The sequence below is a fragment of the Pseudorca crassidens genome, chromosome 7 (genome assembly GCF_039906515.1).
Source record: "Pseudorca crassidens isolate mPseCra1 chromosome 7, mPseCra1.hap1, whole genome shotgun sequence".
NCBI lineage: Eukaryota > Metazoa > Chordata > Mammalia > Artiodactyla > Delphinidae > Pseudorca > Pseudorca crassidens.
Genome location: NC_090302.1, coordinates 30,964,892 through 30,977,429, shown reverse-complemented (window position 1 = coordinate 30,977,429; position 12,538 = coordinate 30,964,892). Strand labels below are relative to the sequence as shown.

Below are 12,538 nucleotides of genomic sequence, written 5' to 3'. Positions count from 1 at the left end.
CGCGGAGCAACTAAGCCCGTGTGCCACAACTACTGAGCCTGCACTCTAGAGCCCGCAACTACTGAGCCCTGTGCCACATCTACTGAAGCCCACGCGCCTAGAGCCCATGCTCCACAGCAAGAGAAGCTACCGCAATGAGAAGCCCACGCACCACAATGAAGAGTAGCCCCCGCTCGCCGCAGCTAGAGAAAGCCCGCGTGCAGCAACGAAGACCCCACGCAAATATAAAAACCCAGACAAAAATAAATTAATAATAAAAAAGAATAACTATTTAAACTGTTCCAGAGCCTTAAAATAAGTGGAAAGCTTTTCAATGCACATTATGAGGTGAGAAAAATATGGATTTCAAACACTTAGAAAGTCTACATACACACCCACAAAAGCATCCTCAATTAGGAATGTTGTTGCAGGCAGATAGAAAAGGATGGATAGATTTGTCTACCTGAAAATAAGCATTTCTACCAAAAGAAAAAGTAAATAAAGACTGCAAAACAGTTTTGCAGCATGAGACTCCAATGTAAATATTTCTAATACTTAAAAAGATGAGCTTCCCAAAATAAAAATGAGAAAGGACAAAGATAGACAATTAACAACAATAAATTGACTGTATGCATATAAACATTTCTAAACTCATCAATTATCAAAGAAAAATTACTTTAAATACAGTATTTTTCCAATATAAGTTTGGCAAATGTTTTAAAGTTTAACCCGTGTTGTTAAAGGTGCAGATACTTTCATACAATTCAAATGTAAACCGACATTTTCTTTCTGAAGAGCAGCTGGTCGAGATGTACTGAGAGTTTTATAAACTTCAGACCCAGTCATTAATTCCATGCCCTGAATTTATGTTAAGGAGATAACCAGAGTTTTATATAAATACAAAGATTTGTATATAGGGATGTTCATGTCAGTGATAGTTTTAAGAGTGGAAGGAAAACTTGGCTAAATACACAGCACTAGAGGATTGTCTAAACACATTTTGGGCAGTCATGTTTCTGAAAAACCTCTAATAGCAAAGAAACTGCTTGTGATTTAGTGAAATGATGTTTATGAAGGCTAAAAAATTGTATATAGTATTGCAGATAAAAGTTTTTCTCTTTTATAAGAGAATTTGAACTTCCCTTAGTTTTCTAGCTCTGTTTCCTTAGAAAAAGATATGTATCAGCTATGTTACTAGGCAAAATTAACCCCTGATTGGTGAATTGCATCTGGACTCAGAGAACTATAATTACCTGAAAAGGTGCCATGCTGTGACTTCCAAGTACAGTGACTCTGGACACTTGGCATGTCCAGTGTGGGAACTTGGAAGCTATGTCTATGGAGTTGCTATACCATATATTGACTCCTATGGGACATGATGAGTCTTTTAAGCTGGTGGCTCCTGTGTCCTCTGATATGTCTGCAGTCTCCTTGCAGCTGAACTGTACTGGACCACTGCAAGGGCATGTGCTAAAGAGCAGCATGTGATGCTGCCCTGTTGGCAAGCTATTGTTCCTCCCAAGTGGACCAGTGCCAGATGAAGCATGTGGTTGTCTGTGGGTCTGAATATTTAATAGACCCTAACAAGACAGCATGTGTGTTACAAGTATAATCCCAAATTTATAATTACACATAAAAGACTAGTAAGAAACTAAAAATGTATAGCTGTCATCTCTGAGTGCTAATGGTACAGTCTTTTTTCTTCTGTGTTATATATACGTATGTTTAAATTCTACATCAATGCAGTATTTTCAAATTGAAAGATATATTTTTAAAACATTCCAGTTCTTCTGACATAATTATGAAATAACCAATCTTTAATAAGACTTGAAACTAGCAATTCTAATAAACAAAAACACACATGGCCAAAAAACAAAACAGAACTTTATGATGAATTTTCTCTTCTCTTTGGGTAAAAATGATAGATCTTTCATTCTAAGAGTTTCAGCAAAAACTCTTCTTCCGCCTACAAATTTTGATCACATATCTTCCACCAGTTCCTTTTCCCCAAAGGACACAAACTGACATGGGGTCAAATGCTCTGATGGGAAGCCATGGGGATATGGCCAATGGATAGTGAACCGAGTATTAAGGACCTACAGTTCTACTCTAGTTTTCAAGTATGGAACCCTGAGTCAGCCGTTCCATTCCTTTGCTTCTCTGGGTGAAAAATGTGACCAATAATGATGGCAGCCCTCCAAGATATGTGCTGAGGAATATTCCATAAATGATGATGGCAAGAATAACATCTTTTAATTTACTTGTATTCTGCAGTCCTTGCCTACTTTATCCTCACAGCATCCCAGTGAAATAGAAAAGAGACATCCCAAAGAACATAGAGAAAGTTTGTGGTCCAATTCCCTTCATTTTTTTTTTTTTTTTTGTGGTACGCGGGTCTCTCACTGTTGTGGCCTCTCCCGTTGCGGAGCACAGGCTCCGGACGCGCAGGCCCAGTGGCCACGGCTCACGGGCCCAGCCACTCTGCAGCACGCAGGATCCTCCCGGACCGGGGCACGAACCTGTGCCCCCCCCACATCGGCAGGCGGACTCCCAACCACTGTGCCACCAGGGAAGCCCCCAATTCCCTTCATTTTTGACTCTGAGTTCATTCAGGGGGCCAGTTGTTAGCTACGTTACTTGTAACTTGAGACTTAGCTACACTAAATGATTTGCTGAAGGTCGCAGTTAGTTCTGTATGTAATCAGACAGTTACCCACCCATTTGGTTCTATTTTTATGTTCCTCCCGAATGAGGGGCATTGCTAGGAACCAGCGCTGATTACAGCTGATGGGTTAATGGCAGAGAGCTGAGTGACCTTGAAACCCTGCTGTGGCGCTTGATCTTCCCCCCAAGACCTGAAAATAAGTGAGCAATGGCGGGACAGGAAGCAGAACTCCCCTGATGCTCAGGGACGTCTCCTGGGAGCAAGGAGCCATGTTTACTTCTGCCCCTTCCTGGAGAGATATGGGGTATCCTAAGCAGTCTTTTTTGGGCCACTTGAACACGGCTCCCAAGTGCCTAGCTCAGCACACCCCCTGCCCCTGAGTGTGCATCCTTCATTATCCTCACACTGCAGTCATCCTGTCTCAGGCCTGATCTGTCAGGAAAGGGAGGAATCCCAGTTGTGGCTTTGCCCCCAGTAATTGTGTGACCTCTGCTAAGGCATGTTCCCTCTGTGGGTTCGATTTCTCATCCGCAAAAGGTGGGGCTGGGCTAAATGATCTCCAAGATCTTTCTGGTTCTAATATTCCTTGAGAGATGAAAAAAGAACCTTCTAATTGGAAGACTCCAAATGTCAGATTCCCAACTCCCTAGGCTCTCCTGACTTTCTTTCGGGAGTTCAATCTGTGCCTGGGCAGGCGTTTCACAGAATGGCAGAGAGAGAGAGAGAGAGAGAGAGAGAGAGCAAGAGAGAGAGAGAGAGCGAGAGAGAGCGAGAGAGAGAGAGAGAGAGAGTGTGTGTGTGTGTGTGTGTGTGTGTGTGCGCGCGCGTGCACGCGCACGCATGCTCCTTCTTAAACCCATTTCCTATTTTCCCTGTAGTAGAAAGAAAGCAAGACTCCTCGGGGGTGACTTATGTGACACAAACTAATGGCAATTCTCAAAAAAGGTAGTTCAACCTGGACTCGTCCTTGGTGCTCTGTGTATTCTCTAGCACAGGGGTCCCCAAACCCCAGGCCGCGGACCGGTATCGGTTGTCAGCCTGTTAGGAACCGGGCCGCACAGCAGGAGGTAAGCGGAGGGCAAGCCAGCGAACCTTCCTCTGCCGCTCCGCATTGCTCACATTACCGCCTGAACTTCCCCCCCTCATCCGTGGAAAAACTGGCTTCCACAAAACTGGTCCCTGGTGCCAGAAATGTTGGGGACCACTGCTCTAGCACATTAACCACAGAAAAACCTACCACCCTAAACTGCCGTGTGCCTCCAAGGATGGGCGCCGCTTGCAGGGACACACAAGAAAGGCATGAGGGAAGAGACTGCCGTGGGTTTGACCTGTCATTTCCTATTTCTCCTTTTGTGCTTCGCTGTCAGAAAGCATCAGCATCATGTTGAGGCAAGGCCACACAGGAGAAAGCTGTACAGGGACTTAGGAAAGGTTAGAGCTTGGGGGATTTATTGTGTCCGGAATGATTTAGCCAAAAGTGTTGGCCACACGTCCAAGAAACCGCAGGGTGCATTCTGACCAATGTGGAAACCCTGGCTAACAACTGCCTCCGGCCCCCTGAATAAACTCTCGGACTCAGAGTCAAAGGCAGAGAGCCTGTTTGGAGAAGAGGATTTAACCCGGTGGAGAATCTGATTGACCCTTATTTTATCTCAGCCCCAGCACCCCAGGCATGAGAAAATAGCTAGTAAACCTTTTTTTGGCTTCACAACAAAGTGATGGGAGTATTTAGAACTGAAGCAGCAGAACGTTTGACACCCAGCCTGAGAGAATTGACACAGCTCACAGTTTGTGTGCAAGTGGGCACGCGCACACACACAAGACTCATCTAGAATTTGCTGGGAAAGGAAGAGACAAGCATAATTTGATAGAAAGGCACAATCTGGAGGAAACTGCGACTCTTCACCTGGGGGTTTCTGGGCCATAAGCTCTGCAGTGAATACAAAAGCTCAGTGCACAGCGTGGATCAGAGAGTGGGCCCCGGGTAAATGCACATCTGCTGCCTGGCTGGCGAGGGACGCAGCTGCCAGAGCAAAGGAGACAGTGTGGGCGCCTGTACTGAACAGCCTCATCTGTTGAAACCCCTTTTTAACACTTCATCATTCACATCTTTTTTCCTTTTGTACATTATCTCATGACTTTTTTTTTTTTTTTTTTTTTTACCGTGAACACATTTTCTTTGTTGCAAATGTACTTAGTCATTACAATTGACATTTTTTTCTGGGAAAGGGTTATAGATAGCCTCATTAATTGTTGTGGATTTCCTATTTACTATCCATGCGGCAGATGAGTGCTCCAAATTCCCTTACAGATTATTTTTTCCCTTAACATCGTCCCACGGAGAGACTTGCTTACCACCTTTGAGATGCCCCTTTTAAGGATTGGTGAATAGATGATAGTGTTAGGAGCTTTGAGAATTTGTTTCTTGAAAAGACTACTGTTTGCCTAAAATTGTGTGATGGTCAGTTTACTTGGTGATCACAATGCATTTTAGTTTTTACTAAGAGCAGTATTTTAGCTAACTCATTTTAAATTCCCATTTCTCTTGCATCCACCGTCCAGAAAGGAAAAAAAAAAAAAAAGGGCTCAAGAGAATACCCTGCTTTGGAAATGTAGCATCCCACCTTGGTGTTGCATTATATAGCAAGTGTCAACTTAAGAGCGTTTTGAATAGGTAGATGCCACCCCTGGATTAAGACCAGTAATGACGCTGCAATCCACAAAACATTTATTATGTGAGTTGCTGAATGATTTCCAAAACGCCATCATCCACGTGGCCTTGATTCTATTGAAGCGTTCAGCTTTGAAAGGCACAGAAGTGTCTAGAGCTGAATTCCTCTATTTACACTTAGCTGTGATAAAGCAGAAGTCAAGAGTTCTTGAACCAAGCACAGCTCAGCAGGTCAGAGGACCAGAACCTCTCTGCACATCTGGGTTGTCACCGGCACTCATCAGGAAAGATGAAAGCAGAGCATTTAGACGTCAGCAGCCAGGACTGGCAGCATAGTCTGGACATTTAAAATCCCCTGGGTCACTTTTAAACAAAATCTACGGCAAAAACCATGCCTGCCTTTCTTGGAAATGCTCACGAGTAAAGAATCTTCCCAAGGAGGATATTGGAAGCATCTAAAAATCCCTGGGACTGAAATCTCTGAAGCTACTTAGACATTAATATTGAGAAGTATGCAAAGAACGCTCTCCTCTTCCTCAGAGCATGACACACAGAAATCCAGGGAGGAGCTACTAGCCTCTGCTGTCCTTAGGCACACAGGTAACAGAGGTATCAGGCAATGTGACGACTCTGGAGCAGGCTGCGTCCACTTTGCTTTTAGGGAAGATTACTCGGTGAGGGCAAAGCCCCATGGGATTTTAAAAGTGAATGAAGGCTGAAGGAAGAAGCATTGCAAGAAACTACACTGACCCTGGAGAGCTTAACCAACAGGAGAGAAATTAAAGCCCAATTACATGATTTCAGTTCCCTTAATCAACCCTCTCTGGTCAGTTCCTATCATAAAGGCAAAGATGTTGGAGCTGGAAAAGCAACTTAAAGTTCTCCTAGTCCAACAGATAAGAAACTGACAGATGAGAAACTAGGCCCAGAGAGGTCAAGCAAGTGGTCCAAGATCGAACATCTGGTTAGGGGCAGAGCAGAGCTATGTTTTCTTAATCCAGGACAATTTTTCAAGCAATTTCAATACACATTCTTGCCTAGACCGACCAGTAAGTGACAGCAACAAACATTCTTTGAGCACCTATAGATGTTTTGACATACATTTCCTAATACTCTCAATAATTTTCTGATATAGTTATTACCCTCATGTTCAAAGTCATGAACAAAAGAAAAGGAGAAGCTCAGAAAGGTTCAGTTACCTGCCCAAAGTCACATCAAGAAGGGAGGGAGCTGAGATTTCAACTCAACAGCCCACATTCAAGAAACAGAGCAATGACTCTGATATTGCCAAGTACCAGAGCTACAACTAGCATATGTGTGAACCCAAAACATATATTCCAGGAATTCTAGACACCTTTATGACAGCCACATAGAACATGCAGTGAGTCCCCCTTACAATATGAAATTATAATACATCTTCCAGTGACTTTTTTTGCAGATTTTATATTTTGAAATCTGAACACTATCCCCTAAATATTTTACATTTATATCACTTATTTATGACTTATCAGATCTCCTTTAAAGATTGTAAAGAAGTGAAGTCTGCAAGATAACACACCAAACTGATGTATTATATTCCAGGGTTATTTGCTTATTTGCCATTTGGGTTTCCATATTTGAAAGACAAATTTATCAAGTTATCCTCACTAAAAGTATATTTACTGTTATCTAAGTGTCTTAGGTCATGTCACTTGTGATTGTAGCCAGCATAGCTGGGGGATGAGAGATGCACCAATGGAATTCACTTGCTGTTTGTTCATGGCCAGGTCTAGAGTTTGGCCTTGATCATTTCTCACCAGAGGGTATGCTCATTTGCTATGAGTGATAGGATGCTTGTTAGCCAACAATTTGAAAGGCCGTAATAGGCAGGACAGCCAGGGCCAAACACATGGAGAGTCCCACATGTCCCAGCTGCTCTCTGAAAAGAGTGGTGGATAGAGGCAGAGTGGGTGTGGCAAAGATACAGATGGAGGAACCCAACCATTGCCAGAACCAGAGTCATAAATCTGCCAGTGGGTAGACGGCTTCCAACATCGGCTGGGGCCAGGCAGGAAAGAAAAGAGACCCCTACCTTTATCAAGGAGAATCTTCCCTCTCTCTCTCCCTCTCTCTCCAAGCAGAATCAGGCCCTGTATGAGACTGTGGAACCCAGTGGATGGAGAAATAGCACCCTGAGTGTGATCAGAGAAACGCAGTGAAATGAACATCCATGAAGCCCATTCACTGAGATCTAAGAGCTGGATTATTTTATCAGCAACCTTTATGTCCATCACAGTCTGAACTGGATGGACCAGGAATACTGTCCTACCTTGAAGTTATAAAATGACCCCCTTCCTTTCTTTCTTCCTTCCTTATGTAAACATTATTACTTAATATACTCAAAGTATTATGTCGGTAATTAGATATATAGGTTAGCATATATCCTTGCTCTGATTTTTTTCTTTTGTATTTCATACCTCAGTTGTGATTTGAATATTGTTGACCAATAGTATCAATTCTTGTTTTTGGTTTGTTTGTTGATTTTTCGTTTTTTTTATTTGGCCGCGGGGCTCTTTTAGTTGCAGCGTGTGGGATCTAGCTCCCTGACCAGGGATCAAACCCGGGCCCCCTGCATTGGGAGCATGGAGTCTTAACCACTGGACCACCAGGGAAGTCCCAATAGTATCAATTCTTATACTGCTTATCACCTTTGACATGAGAGTCTTAGGACATTTTACTTACGGATTTATTTGAGCCCCGTACCCTTTTCACATGACACGTTTTGTTTGGTGTGCCTCGGAGTGATTTTGTTTAGATCTGTGTGTATGTGTGCACATGTGTATTTTCTTTTTTTACATCTTTATTGGAGTATAATTGCCTTACAATGGTGTGTTAGTTTCTGCTGTATAACAAAGTGAATCAGTTATATATATACATATGTTCCCATATCTCTTCCCTCTTGCGTCTCCCTCCCCCCTACCCTCCCTATCCCACCCCTCTAGGCGGTCACAAAGCACCGAGCTGATCTCCCTGTGCTATGCGGCTGCTTCCCACTAGCTATCTACCTTACGTTTGGTAGTGTATATATGTCCATGCCACTCTCTCACTTTGTCACAGCTTACCCTTCCCGCCCCCCATATCCTCAAGTCCATTCTCTAGTAGGTCTGTGTCTTTATTCCTGTCTTACCCCTAGGTTCTAACAAGAACATGTTTTGTGTAGATTTTCTCTCACGTTTTCTTGCTTTTTTGCCTCTTGTGTGAGTAGTGACAACCTTCAGTAAAGTAAATTTAGTTTAAAAGAGATACTTTACTTTGTATTCGTTAATCCTTAATTTTTTACTATATTCCTAAGCAATACAGCAAAAATTGCATGCTTTCTGGTCCATATTGGGAATTTCCTGCAGAGAAATCTTCAGAGAAGTTAAGATCAGAGGGTTCTACCCATACATAGGTACTCTAAAGATTCAGTCTTTTATTCATTCAACAAATATTGATTGAATCTACTATATACCAGTCCCTGTTCTAGTTACCATGCAAGGAAGGGCAAGTCTTTCCCATAAGGACATCATAGTCAAATGAAAAGGGACATACAGACAATAATTGCAATTAATTGGGTAGATGTCAGGAGAGAGATCTGTGTAATATGTTGTGGGAACAATGACAAGGCAGGATCTCCCTTTTCCCGAGGGGACCTGGCAAAGTTTCTTTACAGTCTACCTCGTTAAACCTGTATTCCAAAAAACCTGCATTAATCTGATACGCTTAATTCATTCAACATTGAATAACTACTATGTACCTTACACTGGGCTATACCCTGGGGACATAACCGGAATAAGACATGTGGGACATCCCATAACAAGGAATAAAAATGATAGCATGTAATCGTACTATCATTGTAATTTGTGATAGAAATGGAAAGGAGAAACACAAGGTAAGAGACTCACGTACAACATGAATGCCTAAGCTAGTCTGTGGGAGCAGAGAAAGCTCCCTCAGGGAAATACTATTTCATGTCCCCGACTATGCATGAATTTATCCCCATCTGTTCACTGAGATAAAGAACAGTAATGCAGTGCCGTCATTGCAGTGGGGACAAACAAAGCCCCTTGGCACCTTGTTTTGGCAGAGATAGGTCTAACGAGAAGAGAGGGAGGGCTGAGTTCTTGAAACTATTCAAATATTTTCACCTGACAGAGCATCAACTCATTGTTAATTCCAAGGGATGTCAGGCACAAAATATTCTTAGACATACATAGACAGCACCTGCCAAGGTGATCCATGCTGGCCCATCATTTGTCTGTCTGACCCTGAACTCAGTCACTTCCTGCCAACTTCCATCCCATTCTGACTTGCCCATAGTTCTATTTCCATTACACCATTCTATCTTGTACTTTAATATCATCTACATTTTTTAGTGTTTAAAGCATATTGCATTTGTTTTCTATGTTGTCAACGTTAAACACAAATTCAACAAATATTTTATTGCATCACTGCTGAGTAAAAGTGTAGCAGTTAAGAGAAAGGACTCTGGAGCCAGGTTTTCCTGGCTTCAGAGCTAGGATTCGTGACGACCTTGTACAAATTATTTAACCCCTCTACGCCTCAGGTGTCTTATCTGTACAATGGGATAACAGTATTTATTTATAGACCACCTGCTAGAGCTGCTTCAGACACTGTCTGGCTGTGTGTGGCCAAGTCCCTGAGACTTTCGGGTTCCTCCCTCATAAAAGGAAGGGGAAAACATCTGTAGACGATTCCAGTTTTACTATTCTATAGCTTAACTTCCATCTCTCATGTGCCATTCATGACGGCATCTTGATCCATCTAAACAGATATTCTATAATGATAGGAAGAGTATAAGGCATAGGAATTCTTAAAACATTGATGAAGTTTATCTAAAACCACAAGCACACACATAGCAAAGAAGAACAATTATAAGATCACATTCTTCTGGGGAAATATTGAAATGAGGGTTCAGAAAATAAAAGTGGCATATGATGTGGTGGGAACTGTGGACTTTGGAACCCAGTTGTACTGAATACCAATCCCAGTGCCTCCACATGCCAGTTGTATGCTCTGGAGGGTAAGTTACTTAACTACACTGAACTTTCATTCTTCACCAGTAAAGCAAAGGTAATACTACCAACACTAGGGATTTTGTGACCATGAAAACTACTATGATAAAGTGCTTGACATCCAGTTTGCGATAGATGATGGTAATTATTAACTTTTTATTCACTGAAGGTTCTCAGTCTTCAGCCGCGGCAGTGTCAAAGTTGGTGACAACTTCCCTCATGCCAGATCCTTATTTTAAATGGGAATACAGTGCACTGGGTGCTATAAGCATAATGAAGAAATATAAGATATGGTCCCTGTCATCAGGAAGCTTACAATGTACACAAAGGCATTATGATTTAAATGGTAATATACACGTATTAGTTCAAGATAACAAGAGGTGCCAATCATAAAGGTGTGACAGTCAACCAGTTCAGAGTAGGAGAATATTGATCAGGCAAATGTGTTCAAATAAAGATGGTAGTATTGCCACGTAATGAAGTAATATTGCGATGGGTGCGTATAATGCCCTACTGGGCTGTCCCAGTCATTCCGAATCATTGCAATGCACACATTCAGTTAAAAATATTCAAGGGCTTCCCTGGTGGCGCAGTGGTTGAGAGTCCGCCTGCCGATGCAGGGGACACGGGTTCGTGCCCCAGTCCGGGAAGATCCCACATGCCGCGGAGCGGCTGGGCCCGTGAGCCATGGCCGCTGAGCTTGCGCGTCTGGAGCCTGTGCTCCTCAAAGAGAGAGGCCACAACAGTGAGAGGCCCACGTACCGCAAAGAAAAAAAAAAAAAAAAAAATTCAAATCCAGCCTGAGTGAGCCCTATCATAGATTCTATTATTCAATTTATTATTTCAACTTAGGTTTCATATGACTTTAGAATTTAATATTATAGCCTGAAACTATCTGAAATTATCAATTATTGCTTTCTCTAATTCTTTTGAAGAGTTAACTGCAAATTACTATTTAACTCTCCATCCCTCCAACATGATATCTTCTAATATAATTGTGAAGCCTCAGAAGTTTTGAGTTTTTTCTTAAGCTAGTGGGTCTCTTTTATCAGACAGCTATCCAACTTGACAATTCTTCAACATTCCTTTTCCAGATTTTTATTGGTGAGCTATCCATGTATTTCATAAAGTCAACCAGAGAATCTCTGATCGCCCAGGAGAAAACAATTCTGACCGGAGAATGCTGTTACCTGAATCCCTTACTCCGAAGGATCGTAAGATTCATAGGTGAGTACAAGGGCATGTTGGACTAAGCCCTCGCTTATAGGTAAAACTTACTAAACTTACTGAAGATGAACACACTTGATAAAATAACCTAAGCTATGGAAGCATCAACTTTAAAAGCAAGAGTTGTTTTGGGGATTTTCCAGGAAGTACAGAAATTGAGCCTGATCCTGGTGCCAAGCCAAATTTTTGATCCTTAAAGTGAAGCAATACTTATTAAATTGTTTTACAAATGATTTCAACTTTGATTTTTTCTTCCTACACAATACTTATCTGAGATTCCCTTGGGACGTATATTTTAATATTGACTGGATATTGCCATATACCCTTAAGCTGAGTCAGGCAAGGGGGTACAGCATCAGGGGACACCAGTAAAATGAACTAGAAATAATCAACTTTCCTGACAAAACTTTCCTACCCAGTAACTTTGTTATGCAGGGAACTTTAAATAAAGTATGGAAAATCTAATCCATCAGGTCTTAAAAAGAATGCCTTTCCAAAGTTGGAAAACAAATAGTTTTATTAGTGTTCACGATGAGGAATAATTAAGACGTTTTCTATAACCCTCCTTCTAGGACTTTTATAAAAATCCTGAGGGTATATGGATAATGATTATAAATATGGGAATGAATGTGTATGTGAGTAAAGGTAGGAATATAGATCTCTCAGAGTTCCTACACGGTGAGTACTCAGTAACTATTAGTGTTCTAATGAGATCCTGCAAATACCTACTGGTCAGGTGTTCATGGGAGCCAGGATAAAACTCTGAAAGTATCAACATGGTGCTAAAACAAGCCATGATACCATTTAGAACATATGGAACTGACAACTGAGAAAGTGAGGGCCAGAACACAGCTCCTTTGCTTATCCTTAATCCTTTACTTCCTGTTATAGAAAAGGGTCAAATTTCCTCAAGTCATGAGCAAATGATCATATCAAAATCAA

The 12,538-nt window shown here is 41.9% G+C and overlaps 1 protein-coding gene across 3 annotated transcripts in view; it reads left to right on the top strand.

The window, feature by feature from the left end:
- Positions 1–12,538, top strand: part of PLPPR1 (phospholipid phosphatase related 1) — a 457,833-nt gene that overhangs the window by 415,048 nt on the left and 30,247 nt on the right. For all 3 annotated transcript variants that reach the window (XM_067742407.1, XM_067742406.1, XM_067742409.1), the window contains one exon: positions 11,464–11,596. In XM_067742407.1, the coding sequence (XP_067598508.1) occupies positions 11,464–11,596 (133 nt within the window). The remainder of the gene's footprint in view (positions 1–11,463; positions 11,597–12,538) is intronic.